Consider the following 20091-nt stretch of genomic DNA (forward strand, 5'->3'; position numbering starts at 1 on the left):
TTCGCTGGCGTGCGTTCATGAATTCCGGAAACGTTCACACAGTTGGTTGGCGGCGAAGATATTCGCCACATCCGCTACACAAAATAGTCCACTGATTAAAAGGTGAATGAATGAATGAAAACTTTATTTAACAGATTGCAGAATGGGTACAGTACGGCTCAATATGTATATGCTATAATATGTATATTTCTCTCCCACCCACCCACCCCCCCCTCCTAATGTACAGTCCCCTGTCAGGATCTATGGGTAACAGTACTGTATATTTGAATATCGTATATGTCACAAATGTAACAGTACTAAATACCTGTATGTCATGTATGTCCCTATGCCATAAATGTCATGTATGTTGTGTATGTCACTGAATTCAAAATGGGGGACCCTGATGTAAACAAGACAAACGTCTTCCTCTGGTCTGCCGTACTGTATTGTACCCATTCTGCAATCTGTTAAATAAAGTTTTCATTCATTCAGACATTTATGGCATAGGGACATACATGACATACATGTATATAGTACAGTTACATTTAAACATTTGTGACATGAACGTGAGGTCTACTTGTAAGTTGTAACAATGAACAATTAAGCATTGTGACATCACAAATGTTCTAGAATGTTCTAGAATGTTCTATTATGACAAATAAGACTGTTCAATGACTATCTAAATCCAATCAATATTCCTAATGTCGTTTCAATGTGAGGTTATAAAAATAAACATATAAACATTCATATAATACAATAACCTATATAGCTCCTCTACAGTTACATTCCTCAAATGTACTGGATATTGCACATAACAGTTATTCATGTGTGAGGAAAAGTATGCATCTCCAAAATAACCTATAGAATATGATACATTGTCAAGCCTGCCTATGGAGCCATAATATAAAATTGTTTCACAAATGTAATTGACCAATATTTATTCACCTACACTACCCAATTAGCCCAGTAGGGAAGGTTATGGACTATGAAAACCATGAATACCACACACACACACAGGTTCAGGCAGCACCTGACACACTGGTTATTGCTTATTGGACCTCCATCTAATGAAGCAGCTAATTATTACAGTGCAATCCAAAATTATACTAATTTAGGAGACAAACCAACCAACTCTAGTAAATATTGAGTCAATTTGTAAATAAGAAGCATTTCCTCTCATTCCATGCTCTACATATGTATTGAGCTATCCCATGTACGTCTTTCCGAAACAAATTTTTTAAATACAAATGAATAAATACATATTTGACAGTACCAGTAGCACCAGTAGTTGTCTGGTAATCTGGAGGTTCCCCGTTCAATTCCCGCTCCTCCCGGGCAGCGTGTCGAAGTGCTTGAGCAAGACACTTAACCCATAATTGCTCCAGATGAGCAGGTTGGCACCTTGGATGGTTGCCTCTGCCATCGGTGAGTGAATGTGTGAGTGAATGGGTAAAATGTGAGGAACAAATTGTAAAGCGCTTTGGATAAATGCAGCCATTTACACTTGAGATACCAAATATTATAAATAAAAATGTCCATGTCCAGATTAGGTTACAGTCTTCTTTATTGTTATATTTTGAATGATGACATTACTGTTGAGATACCAAATATTATCAGAAGATAATAAATACAAATGTACAGATTCGATTTTAACTCAATTCTTTATTGTCATGATATTCTGAATGACATCCTTGTTGTGCACAGAGAGTACTGCTCAATGTTTTTCCAGAGTACCTATACAACCTGCATGCAGCTGTCCATCACTGTAGTGTACTTCAAAACCTGGAAAATCGCTGTTTAATAATCAGGCATGTGATTCCAAATAGTATGTGAGTTTACAGCAAATAATGTTTCATTTATTTATTTCACAGCACATCGAAGGACATTTCTCAACATTAAACAGTAGGCTTAATTACTATGTTGAGTAACTGTAACTTTGACACTTGTCATAAGAACATGGACCAATATTAAAGGCTGACCTACTACTGTCATACATGCTTAGAAAGAAAAAATCCGAAAAACAATCTTCTGATTGTCCTAGTACATCAAGGCCACAAAATACACCGTCACATATTGTTTGATTTTAATCGACCTCTTCTCATCAAGAGTGTTGATGAGCAGTCAAGCAGTTGTGAGCTACGAGTTATTTTGAAGCGACGAGTATCGACTCCGGTGCCTACTGCTATAGCTCTTCTATAATAGGCCTCAACTATGGTAGTGGTAAGTAGACAATGATATTTGGTGGGCAGACGCTGTGGGTGTCGTGATGCTGCTCAGTATGCATGGCCGGGTCCATAGACGTGCTCGCCCCTGGCGCCGCCCTCAGTGTACTTCCCCTGACAAGCGAGACCATTCACCTAGAGACAGAAAAAGGGAATGAGGAACAAACAAAAATCCGAGACGCTGAATTATCACATGAGCATACACACGGAAGTGACTTACACACCACACAACAAGCACACTTATTATTACACGCACACACTGCTGCTAATGTATATATATATATATACATATACCTTGTATTGTGTAGTTTGTATAGATAGAATATACGTTGTGTATTATGTTTTGTTTATAGTTTTGGTTTATAGTTTATTTAGTTTATAGTTATAGTTTGTATATAGATATACATTGTGTACTATGTTTACAAATCTACTACAGTTGAGAGGAGCCGGGAAAAACAAGCATCTCACATCTTTCTGAATGTATGTGTACATTTAAAAAAGCTGTGACAATAAAATAATCTGAATCTGATTTCTTCACATCACACAAGACGTGGACGTGCCTCAGCTCTCTTGATGAACTGCTCAGTGGCAGCGCCCGTGTTCTCTTTGTGGCCCCGCCAGGTTCGGAGTGCGGAGGCTTGCAGGGCTCTGCCGTAGGAGAACGTCAGGACCCAGGGCTTGACCAGAGGGCAGTTGTTGATGGCGTTCAGGTGGACTGAGGCCTCCTCTTCGCTCTGCCCACCGGAGAGAAATGCCACCCCTATAGGAGCAAAACAAACAAAACAAAAACAAACAAAAGTTCAAGTTTCAAGTTTCTTTATTAGTTGTCATACAGAAGTACAGAATACTTTTATACAAAATGCTTGAACATCTTTTTTTTCATAATCCCCCCCCCCCCCCCCACAGATTTCTGTCTGTATACCGTTTGACTTAGACCTGAGAATAATCTAAGCTCACCTGTGACTGCAGGGGGAACGGTGCGGCGCAAGGCAGTAACAGTTGCCATGGCAACTTCCTCCGGGCTGTATTTAGTGGAGCAGCTGTGTCCGGGGATGACCATGTTGGGTTTCAGCAGAGTGCCCTCCAGGTACACATGGTGGTCAGACATGGCCTGGTACACCGCAGCCAGGACCTGCAGGCCACAACGTGGGGTTAGTTACAGGGATACCGTGTCACAATGAACACCTGCTCACTCGACTGAAAGAGAGACCCACCTTCTCAGTGACGTACTGGCAACGCTTCAGATCATGATCTCCGTCGGGTAAAATCTCTGGCTCTATGATGGGCACAATCCCATGCTGCATGGCAGAGAACGATCAACACAATGAATCCGGTGTATCCATACATCACACGTGTGAATAATAATTAGGGATGTCCGATATTATCGGCCGATAACGGCATTAAAATGTGATATCGGAAAATATCGGTATCGGTTTTCAAAAAAAAAAATTACATTTCTATAACCTTTATTTACCCAGGCAAGCAAGTAAGAACAAATTCTGATTTTATTTATTGTCAAAAGTATGCATAATGTTGTGTTAATTCCACAACAAGAGATATGTAATGTTAAATTATTCCATTTTTTGGGGGGGGGGAAACCCTGCATATATCGGTATCGGTTGATATCGGTATCGGAAATTAAGAGTTGGACAATATCGGTATCGGTAAAAAAGCCAATATCGAGCATCCCTAATAATAATACAATATACGGTAACCTGTTGGCAGATGCTTGAGTAGCGCGCCAGGACATTGGCGTTTTCCTGAATGGCCAGTTTAGATGGGTTGGTTTCACTGATCTTGAGAACACAGCGCCACTTGGCAAAGGCCGCCCCATCCTTTTTGTACTGAGCGCAGCGCTCTGACAGACCGTCCAGACCTATGAAAATCCAAAACCAATCTATCACGAAGTGTTCGGCGGCTGCAGACTTCCATGAATGACACAATGTACTAGATACTGAGGAGAATCAAGGAGGTTTCTGCCCCACCCTGTGTGGTGCTTTCTCCACAGGTTCCCGCCAGAGGGACCACACCCTTGTCGACCTGAGGAATAAAGGAGTATAGGGACAGCTCAGCTTAACCCTTTCACTGCCACACGACAGAAGGTTAACCCTTTACTATCACACAACCGAGGGTTGCCGGGTTAACCGTAGCTTCTATCCCCAGGCCATCAGGCTGCTAAACGAACAATGAATGAACACTACACAACAACAACCACCAAACGCACATAGCACACACATCCACACGCACACACTCACTTTAAACAAACACACTGTAGCACCCACTCCACACACTTTATAGCACACACCCACTTTAAACAAACACACTGTAGCACCCACTCCCCACACTTTATATTTATGGATGAAGGATTGCACTACAACTCGTACACCTTACTGTAAATTGTACCTAAAATTGTACCTCATCCCATTTCTGCTTTGCACTAGATAGTACTGTACATTAGTACACTGCATAGTATTGTGTATTGTATATTATATGGTAACTCAGAACATTGTACATATGTCTATACCGAACACTGTGACCTCATTTTCTTCTTCTAAATTCATGCTATATTATGTTATTATGTTATTTGATACTATCTTGTCTAGCACAGTCTCTGGAGCGTAACAGTAAGAAGCATTTTGTATGAAAGTATTCTGTACTTCTGTATGACAACTATTAAAGAACTTGAACTTGAACTTGAACCTTCTGTCGTGTGGCAGTGAAAGGGTTAACCGGCTGTTGTGTGGCAGTGAAAGGGTTAACCTTCTGTGAATTGTCGCAGTGAAAGGGTTAACCGTTTGGTAGTGTGGCAGTGAAAGGGTTAAAAAGAGACATGTTAGTCACTCACAATCTTACGCCAGAATCAAGTTAATATTAGAATCCTATATACTAAACATTTGTAGTGATGAAGTAGTTATCGCAGTAGTCATAAAAACTGAGCATATACTTCAACATCCCACAGCATGTGAAAATTAACTTGGTAATAATTTAACTTAATTTGGGGTCAATTCAATCAATTTAGAATGTAAACAGAACATTCATTCTCGTTCGCCTCTTCAGTGGGTTGGACAATAATGGTAAATGGTAAATGGATTGCAAATAAATTGCATTTATATAACACTTTTATCCAAAGCGCTTTACAACGCTTTACACCATTCCATTCACCCATTCACTCACACACCGACGGTGCAAAGTGTCAACTGTGGTGTTATCGGGAGCAGTTAGCGCCGCGGTTGAATGAGGACACTTCGACACGTGAGGAGCCGGAATCGAACCGGGAACCTTCCGATTACCAGACGACCGCTCTATACTTTCCCGAGAGACCAATTCCGCGCAAAATGTTTTTCAGCGAGGCCTATGAATTCGAAAAGGAAATCCACTTTATGAATGAGTTGAACTGAAGCCAGGTGAATGATCGAACCCCAAACCTGCACACAGTGCACTAAACTCACACACCTTGATGCCGACCAGGATGCCCCGGTCCCGGATCATCTTGCTGAAGGAGGTCCCGTCATCGGAGTGCTGGTACAGCGTCTCGTGGAAGAAGATGACGCCGCCGATGCAGCTGTTCACGCGCTCATCGGCGCTGAAGAGAATCTGCCGGTACTGGCGCCGGTTCTCCTCGGTGTTCTCCACGCCCACCTGGGCCAGCCGCTTAGCCATGCTGCCTGTTCCGGAGCAATGCATGCGAGACGTGTTCACGTTTATTATATATAGAAATCGTCCATATCTTTGGACGTTGTCATTAAAAACTCATATTTTGTCATGTAGGCCTATACACTCGGACCCGAACACAATCCTGTCGGTGCAGCATTTCGATTATTATACTATACTAAAGATCTGGCTGCTGCTGTCGCATGAACACCTCAGATCTCCCCCACAAAAAAATCTAAACTTCCTGCAAAACTTTACTTCCAGGAATTAAGAACCATTAATTCGTATATTGATGTAATGGGTTTCATGGCTCCATAGGGTCATGGACCTCTATAAACACTCTAGGAGCAGGACTAGGAGCACAAGGGAAATGGAGTTAGGGGAGGAGGTATTAATTCACATGATAACAATATGCCAATGCCATTATCATGATTTTAGTAAAAAAGCAAGGTACTAAAACCCCTTACAGACCCACAGACTCATCAGCAGCCAGGATGCCCTTCCCTGGGGCAACTATGCGCAGGGTAATGTCATGTAGGTCCTTCTTCTGCCCCGCAGAGAGTGCCGGGAACTGGTGTGCCATCTTGACAGACGTTCTTAGAACTTCTTACCTGGGTGATCAATCAATCATCATTATATTAGCCTGTGGTCAGTGATTGAATGAATGCATTATAGTTTTATCTTTAGTTGTATATCGTTGTACAAATTATTAAAAATTAACATAATAACTCTACCACACTCTCAACATGTGTATTAGTGGACCGAATTCAGGGATTATGGTAAACTAAAACAACATCCCCCTAAACATTTCCACAAGCCCTACCATAAATTAACCATAACTACTTATTTTATTCTATCCCACTGTAAAAACAAATAGGTACTATTATAAGTGATAATAATGTATATGGATGAAAGGTCTTTAAATTGACCTCAGTGCTGATGTTCACAGACATTTGCTGAAATATGTCACTTCAGAATTCCAGACCAATAACAGCCATTGTTGCCTAAATAGCTTGAAACAACATATTTTCCAACAATGATATAGCTTTACATTGTTGATAATTATCATTAATGGTGCCAGTAAGCCTACACAAAGGAACGAATAAGCATTAAAGATCTTACCAGACAGAATGTGTTCTCAAACCTCTCCTGTCCACCGAGATGATGAACACTGACAGAAGCTCTCTGTCACCACTAGTTTGTATGCTATTTAACTATGTCACATGTCGTGGACCAGCCCCCTCAGGCGGGGCTTACACCTACATTTAAATGTAGGTGAATATCAAATTAGAGCGACGTTTGCCCTAAATTGGTTAGGGACGTTTATAATGGATGATTCAGACGTATGAAAGCAACTATATTTTGTCATTTAAAAGGGGAACACCACGCAAAATTAAGAATAAAAAAAAATATGATATTTCCATTGCCCGGGAAAGTTCAATCGATATCTGTGAACATGAGCTATAGCCTATACTCTCTCCCAAAGCCAGCAACCAGAGAAGAAAGAACCAAACTCATTTACAAACGTAATTGACTCATTAAGTCTGCTATTCTCCATTGACCCACAAAGGGAGTTTTTATACCTACTGTAAATTAGGTTTGTTCTAAAGCAGTGTTCTCAATCCTGAAACAGAAAATGTAGCCATTAAACGCAGAACATTGCCCTGGGTGATCTTTTCCCAATTAATTCTCTATGGCTCCAAACTTTATTTTTTTTGGATCCACTTGTTCTCCCATTTTCTATATTTTCTCCCATCCCAATTTCGTATCATCCAATTCAACCCTCCCCTGTCACGGATGCTGTTTCTTGCCTCCCACAAGCTGGCTGCAATGTGGACTAAGTCATACATAGCACAAGTCCCCTCCGGTACTTGAGGTAACAGCAGTCGCATCTTTTCACCTGCGCAGCTCGATCTCTCAGTGGCGAGGAGTAACGCGTGGGAGGCTCACGCTGCCCCTGACACTTCCTGATTCTACTGCGCAGGCGCACCAACCGACCTGTAGGAGTCGCTGTCCACAACGCCTGATCCCCACCCATCAGTTTCCCACCCCCTAATACGGCCAATGTGTATTAGTACGGACGACCAGCTAAACTGAAAGCAAATGTGGAGCGCTGGGCTCGAACTGACGAGCCCAGTGTCTCCAGCATTTCATGGCGAGCGCCTTGCCCACTACGCCACGTAGCCGCCCACGAGTGGCTCCAAACTTTATACCTGATCATCACATCACAAGTTTGAGTTTTTAGCGCTCAAATCTTTGGCTATAGGAGAGTTGTTTGTGTTCACTTATATTCTATAGTGATAATACGCCTATATGTATGAATTCTAGCCAATGTGGGTTTTTTATGCTGATACAGCCACATTTCACTTAACACATTTTACAGTCAAAACTACATTAAAATGTATTGCTTTAAAATGTAGCGTGCGGATTAAAATGAGACCAACTGGCTGCTCATTTCTAGTATACCTGTAGAGCTGGACACCTCAGACAACCTCATTTAAGCTTCAAGCTATATACTGAGGCGCTATTTCCATTCTAATTAGTTGAAATATGCCAAGGGGCAAAGTTGTAATTCTCTTGATAATTTGGTCTTGGCCTTAAAACCCACAGGCGCATTTGAGTCTCAGAGCAATATGCTCTCTATGGCTTTGCAGGTTTACAGGTTTCAATAAATGTAAATTGATTGGCCCAAATTACTAAATCAAAGTCTGTTAAATCCAATTTGAGTTTTTCCACATGTACTCTGTATAATTAATTATGCATCATGAGTATAATTCTGCACACACAGTATACTGTGATTAAAACGTCCTTTGACTGAGAGCAAACAAAATCAATTATACAAATATATACATGTATTTATTAAAACCCATTGTACATAATGGCAAAAGGCAAAATTACACAAAATTATTGATCCCCTTGGGGATATTCAAGTGTCATAGCAGCACAGGGTATGGGGAGGTACAGGCAGGGTAATAGAAAGACAATGAAATATAGGTCATAATACAAAATATCAGTTACATCACAATATGAATGATAAGTAAACCGCAATTAACTTGTTTCTCATCGACCCATATGCAAAATAAAGAGACTAAACATGTCGTTCTATATCTCCACAGAGAGGTATGTCCCTGCGACAGCATGCACACTATCCTATTATGTAATGTTATTATTTGGTTATGCTCAGTATAGCTTGTGCTCTTTCCAGGGGAGTCCGTCCTCCACCCACCATATTGTGGGTCAGTGTGCTTTCGAAAGCGGATATGGGTCACTGGACTGCCCGCCTGTATCAGAGCCATACAGTAAGTGGACTTGTCTAGGACGCGGGCCTGGAGGGGAATTCAAATGTCATGTGTCACTGGGGAGGAGGAGGAGAATGAGGAGGCATCTCCACACTCCCATTCAGGAGACACTTGGAAGAAGTACACCAATTATATTGGACCTCCGGTCCTCTGGGGCAGTAGGTCTTTTTCTTTCTTTTTCTGTTACCCAATTAAAAACATTTAATGATGCTGCTTTATCTGGTCCTCAATTTTCTGTCCTATTAAGGTCGTTCTCAATGGGGTCCTCAGTGCTCTTCTGAAATGGGTCATATCGCGGCAGGAAGTTGGCCAGCTGTCAAACTCGATCGGAGATTAACTGCACGTTTAAAATAATTGAATCGACAATACGGTTAATCTTTTGTGATTGGATATCCGTATGTCCATACTGTATTTGTACAGCCACAAGACTTGGAATGACAGCGACTTATATCTGGAGCAAAACCCTTTTTCCCTCATTGCAACAGTGAAGGTTTTTGGAAGATTCCTCTAAGTATATCCCCAATGAAAACTGAAAAGTTGTTATAACCGCCATTCAGTATAGTCCCATGACATCTATGAAATTCATAAAAAAATAAAATTTTATTGTTTTCATTATATGTTTAAATCAGCATTCTAAAACATACAAAAATCTCAAATAATCTCAGACCGTGCATTACATATACATGAAGGACTCAATGAGTGAATTAACATGCACACCAATATACCATTATAATTTGGGATAGGCCTACCGATTGTAGCTGTTCATATCTCATTTACAATAACACAGATACAGTACGCTATTACTCAGATTAAGAGAAACCCAAATAAGACAGCCACTTAATTTCCATGAGCTAATAAGTGTAAAACCATCTTCAAGATTACCAGAAAGATCAAGATAATTTTTATATTCTGATATTAAATAATTAAAAACATTATGATCCATTGCAAATGGAGTGTAATGAAAGTGCAAATACAATAAGTGTGAAATGATTCAAATAAGCCACTCTCCTACAGCGATATGGTGCAGGGTAACAAGGCTCAGAATTGACAAAGAAGCAGATTTAATATACAAACAAAAAGAAAATACAACTCATGAGGTCACATTTGTATCAAATACATATTCATCCATGTGGCTCCAAAAGGCAGCAGGCCTGTTATTTCAGTATCTAGGGGCGAGAACACGTCACTTATGCTCGTGCTTTACAGGGGTTTACACTGTTCTGTAGCTTGCCTCACGTCAATGTTAGTCAAGGTGGGAGACAGGTCAGTGGGGCTGGTAGGAGAATTGAGGATCTTGTCACAGTCAAAGTCATGGAAGCAGTCGACTGAAAGGCCCCTCATGGCTTTGGCTGCCCGGTCGGGGTGGTCCCTGAGCTCCAGGATAACGTCCACAGGGGTCTTTTGGAGCATCTGAGAGTCGAAGTAAGTGCCACGGAAGAACGCCTGCCCCTCGAAGCGCTCCAGGTTACGGAGGCGGTTTGCTGGATTCTTGCATAGGAGCTGCGGTGAGAGAGGAGAGGAGAGGAGAGGAGAGGAGAGGAGAGGAGAGGAGAGGAGAGGAGAGGAGAGGAGAGGAGAGGAGGAGAGAAAATATTCCTTTACTGATCCCAATGGGGAGAGGAGAGGAGGAGCAGAGAAGATATTCCTTTATTGATCCCAATGGGGAAATTCGGGTGTCATAGTAGCACGGGGGAGGGGGGAGGAGGAAGGGGAGGTACAGGTATGGGCATGGTAATTGAAGAAATAAATATAGGCAATAAAATGTGTCAATCGGAATATAGAAATACGAGAAAAATAAACAGTGTCTGTAGACAATACAAAACAGAAATAAAAACCACTAAGACATTGTTAATTTCCACAAGGATTATGGTTTCTATTTGAGAGACAATTACATATCAAAGAGTGACCTCAGTGAGCAGTAGGGTCAGTGGAGGGCTGAAGGTCGTGGGCATGGAGTAAGGGAACTCCATGACCTTCTTCAACATGTCACAGTGGTCTGGCTCCGGATGCACTGGAAACTACAGACACAAGAATAGAATAGAACTTCATTGTCACGTTGTCTGAACACAGCACAGGTGAGTTAAAATCGTTGTGTTTCCTTTGTGGTTCCTTAACCTCACAGCAGCAATGGCAATACAACAAAACAAAACAAGCAACAACAAAAAAAGAAAAATAAGCAGCATGAATAGCATTAAAAACTATAATACTGTATCAACATGATACAAAATTGTATATAGTGTGGATGCAGTCTGTGTAAAGTGCAGTGTGGAGTGTCCGTCTGTGCGTGTGTGTGTGTGTGTGTGTGTGTGTGTGTGTGTGTGTGTGTGTGTGTCTGGGCATATGCTCATGTGTGTGCGTGTCTGTGCTTATGCACATGTGTGTGTGTGTGTGTGTGCGCGCATGTGTGTGTGTGTGTGTGTATGCTCCACCAGGTTTCTCCAGTGCTCCACCAGGTTGCTTACAATAACAATAGATATATAATATATAGAATGGTAAAAGGTAAATGGCTGCATTTATATAGCGCTTATATCCAAAGCGCTTTACAATTTGTTCCTCACATTTGACCCATTCACTCATACATCAGTTTGAGTAAAATTTACTCTGCGAAATTTACTGTGTACATTCACACACCGATGGCAGAGGCAACCATGCAAGGTGCCAACCTGCACATCGGGAGCAATTAGGGGTTAAGTGTACACTCACATATGCACACGTACATTCACTTCACTTTAAAGGACCACAATGGAAACAAGCTCTAGGGCTTTATTGTGTTTTTATCCTTTTGATCAATATTCTTTGTATTGTATTGCACAATCCTTGTTTTATTGCATCAATAAAGACATCAATCAATCAATACTAGGCAAGAGGGAGCCTTTTCAACAAATATATATATATTACTATCCCATCTCTTGTTTTTTGGAAAGACCAGACAAGGTCAGAGGAGTTTGATAATATTTACTGAGGATGGCCAGATAATGTTGATATTAAACATTTAAAAATATTTATTTTGTGCGGTGTGTTACAACAATAAATAACTAAATGTTGAGGGCGGTCAGGTGGCGTAGCGGAGATTGCTTTCGTCACCAACGCCGGAGATGCTCCCGGCGTGTCACCAGCTTGGCTGGCCGTTCACACTAATACAATTGGCAGTATTAGAGGGTGGGAAAGCTGGCGGGGTGGGTCCGGGTCGTTGTAAACAGCGACTCCTACAGTTCGGTGGGGGCGCCTGCTCAGCACGGATAGGATCTAAGGGGGGTAGTGTGATCCTTCCACACGTTACACCCTCTCAGTGAGAGTCCGCGCTGCCAGGTGAAAAGAAGCGGTTGATTGGCTAGACGTGTGTCGGAGGAAGCACGTGATAGCCTCCACTCTCCCAGACCGACTGTGGGGGGTAAGTGCGCAGCGACCAGGAAGGGGATTGGGAATTGGCATAACGACTAACATTGGGATGGGAGAAAATCGGAGGAAAAAGGAGGGGGAAAAAGATATAAAAAAAAAAAAAAAAAAAAACTAAATGTTGAAATTGAGAAGTTTGGACTTATTTTTTACAACTGAAATATTTAGTTTATGTTATTAGGCTACAGAGAGAGAGTTACAGTAAGTACCAGTACCGCTACAGAATCCCAGGAATTGGTACAGGTACCAAGGTTGCTGATGTTTCAGGCTCGAGGAAACAAACTGAACAGCACGTGCACAAACACAGATGATCCTTCACTAAGTGACCTCACCATTCCTGTTACCAAGGAGAACAACAGAACACCAAGCGACCACCAGTCTGCTGCGTGGTTGTACGGTCCCCCACTTAGGACCTCAGGGGCTGTACACACAAAACAAACAGGAGGGTGCTTAATGGGCTTGTGGACATCACTGTGAAAAGTTCAAACATCCACCGCCACCATCTGTTTCATTTGTCAGAATCAAGAGACATCTCACCCATGTACTGGATGGTCCCACATATTGTAAACGCTCTTCCACCACGTGCAAGGCGATGAGAGAGTCCAAAGTCAGCCAAACGAAGATGACCTTCATCGTAGCAGAACATGGCATTACAGCAGTGTGTTACTACAGCATTGCAGTATAGTTAAAAAAACGCAGTAAATGAAGATGTTCATAATCTATTGAGGCAGATAGGTACTCAAGAAGACGGTATACAAGATATGATCTTATATAATGGGCGGCTAAGTGGCACAGTGGGCAAGGCGCTCGCCACTAATGCAGGAGATGCTGGGTTCGAGCCCAGCTCTCGGCATTGCTACCAGCTTGGCTGGTCGTTCATACTAACGCAATTGGCAATTGGGGTGGGAAGCTGGTGGGTGGGGATCGGACGTTGTGGACAGCGACTCCTACAGGTCGGTTGGTGCGCCTGCGCAGCAGAATCAGGAAGCAACGGGGGCGGCGTGTCCCTCCCACGCAGACCCTCGCCGCTGAGAGATCGCACTGTGCAGGTGAAAAGATGTGACAGCTGCCTCCTTGTGTACCGGAGGGGACACGTGATGCAAGGCTTGGTCCACATTGCAGCCGGCCTGTGGAAGGCATGGCCTAACAGCGTTCGAGACAGGGGAGGGTAGAATTGGACAATACGAAATTGGGATGGGAGAAAAATAGAAAATGGGAGAAAAAGTAGATACAAAAAAGAATATATGATCTTATATGATTACTGACATCAAGAAGTTAAGTTGAACCTTTATTAATCCCCTTGGGGAAATGCATTCTCTGCATTTGACCCATCCTAACTCTTTAGGAGCAGTGGGCAGCCACATATAGTGTGGTGCCCCGGGGACCAACTCCAGCTGTAACGCCAGTACCTTGGTCAAGGGCGATGGCAGGAAACCTAACATGCATGTCTTCTGGTGTGGGAGGAAACCAGAGTACCCGGAGGAAACCCACACAAAGTGAGGCAATAGTGCTAACCATGCACTGCGCCATCGTGCTGCCCATATATTACAGACTAAGGTGAGCATTACCTTGATCACTCAGAAGGACATTCTCCATCTGAAATATCAACAATAAAAGATTTGTTCAATAATAAATATACATAGTAGTATATATATTTATGTATGTTTTTTATTAAAAAAAATTATCATTCAGGAATAAATAATTACATATTTATAGCAACATTCCTACCTTTACATCCCTATGCACAATCCCAAAGTCATGCAGGAATCCTAGAAACAACAACACATAAAAACAAGTGACATCATGATCACAGTGTCATGTTAACAAGGAAGACATTACTATGACGTCTACGTGAAGACGATACAAAACTATAGTAGAAGTAGAAGTCACTGTAAACCTGTGGACCACTGACCCAAAGCACTGCCCAGCTCTGCAGCAAAGACCCGGACCTCATCCTCTCCAAACTGGCCTTTCAGTAACCAGTATGTGTACAGGTCTCCTGCGCTGCAGTAGTCACACACTACAGAGGAAGAGAGACAGGGGTACAAGGATCAGGCCTCACTATGGTTTAGTTATATACATATAGGTGTATTACTATGGTGACATAATTTATAGGCATTCTGCTGCCTCAGCCCTTAAATCCTTGGATTCTGTATATCACTCTGACCTCAGATTAATCACTAATGAATGATATATACAACACTCATCACTATGTCCTTTATGAGAAGGTTAGTTGGTCCTCGCTGATGAAGAAGCGCAACACACACTGGTATTTGTAAATCTTTAAGGCCCTTATTGGTAAGCTACCTCCTTATACTACATTATTATTGGAATGGAATGTTGGTACCTATGGAACCCGTTCTAGTCACTGGCTGGTCCTTAAGGTACCTTGAGTTTGCTCTGAACAGGGTACATCTGCTATGATGCCCCTCTAGCTCATGGAATGAACAGTCCTTGAGGCTTGAGACTCTCCCTCCGTTTAAAACCTTAATCTATTTTCTTTGTTTTTTTTATCTACTTTTTCTCCCATTTTTCTATTTTTCTCCCATCCCAATTTCCGTATTGTCCAATTCTACCCTCCCCTGTCTCGAACGTTGTTAGACCATGCCTCCCACAGGCCGGCTGCAATGTGGACCAAGCCTTGCATCACGTGTCCCCTCCGGTACACAAGGAGGCAGCTGTCGCATCTTTTCACCTGCACAGCGCGATCTCTCAGCAGCGAGGGTCTGCGTGCGAGGCTCACGCTGCCCCTGTTGCTTCCTGATTCTGCTGCGCAGGCGCACCAACCGACCTGTAGGAGTCGCTGTCCACAACGTCGGATCCCCACCGACCAGCTTCCCACCCCTAACGCTGCCAATTGTGTTAGTATGAACGACCAGCCAAGCTGGTAGCAATGCCGAGAGCTGGGCTCAAACCCAGCATCTCCTGCATTAGTGGCCGAGCGCCTTTCCCACTGCGCCACTTATCTCCAACCTTTGTCAATTAAGTTGTACATGTTTTAATTAATTGTTAGCCTTACTTGCCTAATTGTTACGATTGTATATGCTGTGTGATTTTATATGCCTTTTTTGCTTAACTCTATGTAAAATTGACGTGACTGTGAATGAGGGAAATCTCAGTTGCCTTTCGAGTCTAAATAAAGGTTTGAAATGAAATTAATAGTACAGGATCAGGCCTTAGTAGTTACATACAGCACATATAGGTGTATTACTATGGAATAGTCTTCCTGACTAACAAGGAAGCGCCCTCTCAAAATGTTTTTACTGGTCAGGTTGGGGTACACCTCTGGAAGAAATCCAGTTTTCCATATAGGCTCTAGGCTTGGAAGGTTTATTCACGCACACATTCACACACACTCACTTGTATTACAAATAATCTATCCTAGCACACAGTCTTTTAATACACAACTATACAATACGTACACCTGTCACACACACACACACACACACACACACACACACACACACTCACACACACACACACACACACACACACACACATACACACGTTGCACTTGTGTAGTAAACACCAGTGTAATCAAAGGTGCAGATGAGGGTCTGTATGCCCTATCAGTTATATTATATTATTTGTATTTATATATATGTTTTACTTTTTTTGTATGTTTGTGTGTATTGTCTTCTCCTTTTGTCCACCAATGAGGACCATGTTGGGAACACAGACGATTCTTTAAGTAGCTTTTATGTGTTATCCTCTGGGATGTACTGTCTGTACTTTTACCCAACCAAATCAATCAAATCAAATAAACACATCTTCAAAGGGAGGGAGCAGAGAGGAGGATAGGAGGCAAATAAATCATTCAGTAAAGTTTTGTCAAAGTAAGGAATAAAACACAAATCAAATAAAGACACAAAACCAAATTGGGCTTCCTCTACATCACTGAGGTTTAAAAAAAAAACTCCAGCTAGACGCAATCAATGCACCGATTTACTATAAGTATCTATTATATAGATATAACATATATTTTGTACCCAGGTTAACCACCTGTACATTGTATATTGCTCTGTTGCACTTTACTGCTACATTTGCACTCTAAATTGGATGCCAAACTTCTTATCGTTGTACTGTACTTGTGCTGTATAATGACAATACATTTGAATCTAATCTATTAGGGAATCTCAACGTGTAACTAAAGAAGCATTAATATAAGAGTGGAGTTTTTTAACAGGGCCATGGATAAAGAGGAGTAGGAGCACATCACTTCACGTCACTAAGGATGAGAGCTATACCCTGTAATCCCACTAGATGGCAGCAAACCTCCATTTATAACAGTGAGGTGTAGTACCATACTCAGGGATGCAGCAACTTAGAATAACGTCTGAAAATATTGCGTTGCTTTGGGGCCATACGAGGGAAAAGCATAGATATATATAACTAGATGATGCAAGGTGGAGTCTCCAGCGTAGTTCACCGGTGGCTATCTTGTCACAGGCCCACTCATAACATGAATGTCTATGGTGCTATTGAAATAACCATGGCTTGCTAAATTTTCAAACGATTTACAAACGGTTTGGTTTATTACAAACGTTATTAACGTGGCTATGATTCAGGATGCTTGGACATGTTGAAATTATTTTCATATGAAAGACCATTATAAGTATGCAGTATGATAACTACATCTCTGACGTTTATAACAAACCAAACCATTTGAAAATCGGTTGAAAATGTAGCAAGCTATGGTTATTTCAATAGTACATGCACCATAGACATTGAATCATGTTATGAGTGGGCGTGCTGCCTGTGGCAAGATGGCCGCCATGTGGCAAGGTCGGTCTCCATTGGCCAGCAGCGCAGGTGAGTCATCTACAGTATATAGCCTTTGTATATGTCTATGGGGAAAAGTGCTTGTTAACGTAAAGGGGGAGGGAGTGGTAGTTGAAGGGGGAAAGGATCCAACTATGCCGTCATTCGTAACTCACTAATGAAGAGGTGGCGCTGTGTCTGCCAGCAGTCCTGCAGCTGGTGGACAAATGGGTGTTTGAGCTGCCGCTGCAATGCAACAGTGGACAGACAGATCTCAGTTAGAGGACAGGGCAATATCAGAGGACACAGGGCGATATCAGAGGACACAGGGCGATATCAGAGGACACAGGGCGATATCAGGACACAGGGCGATATCAGAGGACACAGGGCGATATCAGGACACAGGGCGATATCAGAGGACACAGGGCGATATCAGGACACAGGGCGATATCAGGACACAGGGCGATATCAGGACACAGGGCGATATCAGGACACAGGGTGATATCAGGACACAGGGCGATATCAGGACACAGGGTGATATCAGGACACAGGGCGATATCAGGACACAGGGTGATATCAGGACACAGGGCGATATCAGGACACAGGGCGATATCAGGACACAGGGCGATATCAGGACACAGGGCGATATCAGGACACAGGGTGATATCAGGACACAGGGCGATATCAGGACACAGGGCGATATCAGGACAGAGGGCGATATCAGAGGACACAGGGCGATATCAAGACACAGGGCGATATCAGGACACAGGGTAATATCAGAGGACACAGGGCGATATTAGAGGACACAGGGCGATATTAGAGGACACAGGGCGATATCAGGACACAGGGCGATATCAGGACAGAGGGCGATATCAGAGGACACAGGGCGATATCAAGACACAGGGCGATATCAGGACACAGGGCGATATCAGGACACAGGGCGATATCAGGACACAGGGCGATATCAGGACACAGGGCGATATCAGGACACAGGGCGATATCAGGACACAGGGCGATATCAGGACAGGGTGTGCCCTACAATGTCTGCAAGTGTTGGAAAAAGCATAGCTCAACAGTTTGGGAGGTTATTGAGTTAAAAGGTTCACAATCTGATAATAGACAGTTGAGAAATGTGCTGGCGACCCTCCAAAACTGAAGCCTTCCAGACACAGATGCTAGATTTAACACATTAAAGGGATAGTCCTGTTTTTTTTGTACAAGCTGCCTGAAGCTCACTGAAAGTAGATTTCAGTGAGCCTCAGTCGGCTTGAACAGACGGGAGCTTGACCCCATTGACTTTGCATTGGTTTGTGGCTAACTGTCTTGAGGCACAGCATGGATTGTGCTGAGAAATTATTCCAATCAACATCACCATTAGTAAGAAATGGGGCCAGGGTTCCAAAAATCTGAACTGTGTGTGTGTGTGTGTGTGTGTGTGTGTGTGTGTGTGTGTGTGTGTGTGTGTGTGTGTGTGTGTGTGTGTGTGTGTGTGTGTGTGTGTGTGTGTGTGTGTGTGTGTGTGTGTGTGTGTGTGTGTGTGTGTGTGTGTGTGTGTGTGTGTGTGTGTGAGTGAGTGAGTGAGTGAGTGAGTGAGTGAGTGAGTGAGTGAGTGAGTGAGTGAGTGAGTGAGTGAGTGAGTGAGTGAGTGAGTGAGTGAGTGAGTGAGTGAGTGAGTGAGTGAGTGAGTGAGTGAGTGAGTGAGTGAGTGAGTGAGTGAGTGAGTGAGTGAGTGAGTGAGTGAGTGAGTGAGTGAGTGAGTGAGTGAGTGAGTGAGTGAGTGAGTGAGTGAGTGAGTGAGTGAGTGAGTGAGTGAGTGAGTGAGTGAGTGAGTGAGTGAGTGAGTGAGTGAGTGAGTGAGTGAGTGAGTGAGTGAGTGAGTGAGTGAGTGAGTGAGTGAGTGAGTGAGTGAGTGAGTGAGTGAGTGAGTGAGTGAGTGAGTGAGTGAGTGAGTGAGTGAGTGAGTGAGTGAGTGAGTGAGTGAGTGAGTGAGTGAGTGAGTGAGTGAGTGAGTGAGTGAGTGAGTGAGTTACCTGGATGCTGACTTCCTCCTTGGATTGTTCCAGGACACCACGCTTCAAGATATCTGACTTTGGTAGGACCTGTGCAGATAGATGATTATGTGAAACACAACACTAGTGGACACTACTGACCAATATGGTTAATATTGATGGATTGCTTTATGATAAATGCAAAGATTCACCTTAAGAGCAAAGGTATTGTCCTTAAACTTGTCCCTCACTTTCAAGATCGGTCCAAAAGACCCTTTTGCTATAAAGCCTAGGACCTGAGTGTAGAAGTACACTTAAGTCATTATAAAATAAATAATAATAACAACTGTTGTGTTTTCCAATGGTTTATCTCGTGATTCAAAGTATGCATATGAATTCCAATCAGTCAAGTCATCCCATGCAACGTGACAACTCGAAGTACTGGAGAGTGGCAGCCAGGCAGACTACCTGGAAACGGTCTTGTCCGGGAAATTTACGGTGTGGGAACTCGGGCAGAAAGATAGAGACGAAACCTGGTAGAGACGTCTCCGTGTCGGACTTCTCGCGCTCCGGGGGGAGCGGGTTCTCGGGACCGGGGAGACTGGGCGTGAACAGGCCCGAAGGTCCGAGGTGCCGAAGTCTATCACTGATGGAGATCCTCATGTTGGAGATTCCATGCCAGCGTCCTCGCTCCTCAACTGCCACCTCGCTCTACATTCAGGAAAGGTAATGAGTTACGATTCCTTGAACCAGGGTGATGACCAGCCGTGTCCCTCAGAAACTGTAGTAGCTAAT

At 42.9% G+C, this 20091-nt stretch overlaps 2 protein-coding genes across 2 annotated transcripts; both read right to left on the minus strand.

Annotated features, from left to right (window-relative positions):
- Positions 1-2252: 2252 nt before the first annotated feature.
- Positions 2253-6435, minus strand: LOC311225505 (fructose-bisphosphate aldolase C-like; the record flags this gene model as incomplete). The annotated part of the gene is made up of 8 exons (XM_084310816.1): positions 2253-2336; positions 2762-2961; positions 3159-3333; positions 3416-3499; positions 3917-4077; positions 4187-4241; positions 5655-5862; positions 6320-6435. The coding sequence occupies 8 exons, from the start codon at positions 6433-6435 to the stop codon at positions 2253-2255; spliced, it is 1083 nt and encodes a 360-aa protein (XP_084166942.1).
- Positions 6436-10351: 3916 nt separating this feature from the next.
- On the minus strand, positions 10352-19959 carry LOC311225514 (ribosomal protein S6 kinase-related protein-like; the record flags this gene model as incomplete). Its single annotated transcript, XM_084310830.1, has 11 exons — positions 10352-10651; positions 11059-11169; positions 12880-12968; positions 13085-13174; positions 14116-14143; positions 14276-14316; positions 14460-14567; positions 17485-17554; positions 19339-19407; positions 19509-19592; positions 19765-19959. The coding sequence occupies 11 exons, from the start codon at positions 19957-19959 to the stop codon at positions 10352-10354; spliced, it is 1185 nt and encodes a 394-aa protein (XP_084166956.1).
- Positions 19960-20091: the final 132 nt, after the last annotated feature.

This window comes from Notolepis coatsorum (genome assembly GCF_963971535.1).
Source record: "Notolepis coatsorum genome assembly, chromosome: 1".
In the NCBI taxonomy this organism is placed as follows: Eukaryota; Metazoa; Chordata; class Actinopteri; order Aulopiformes; family Paralepididae; genus Notolepis; species Notolepis coatsorum.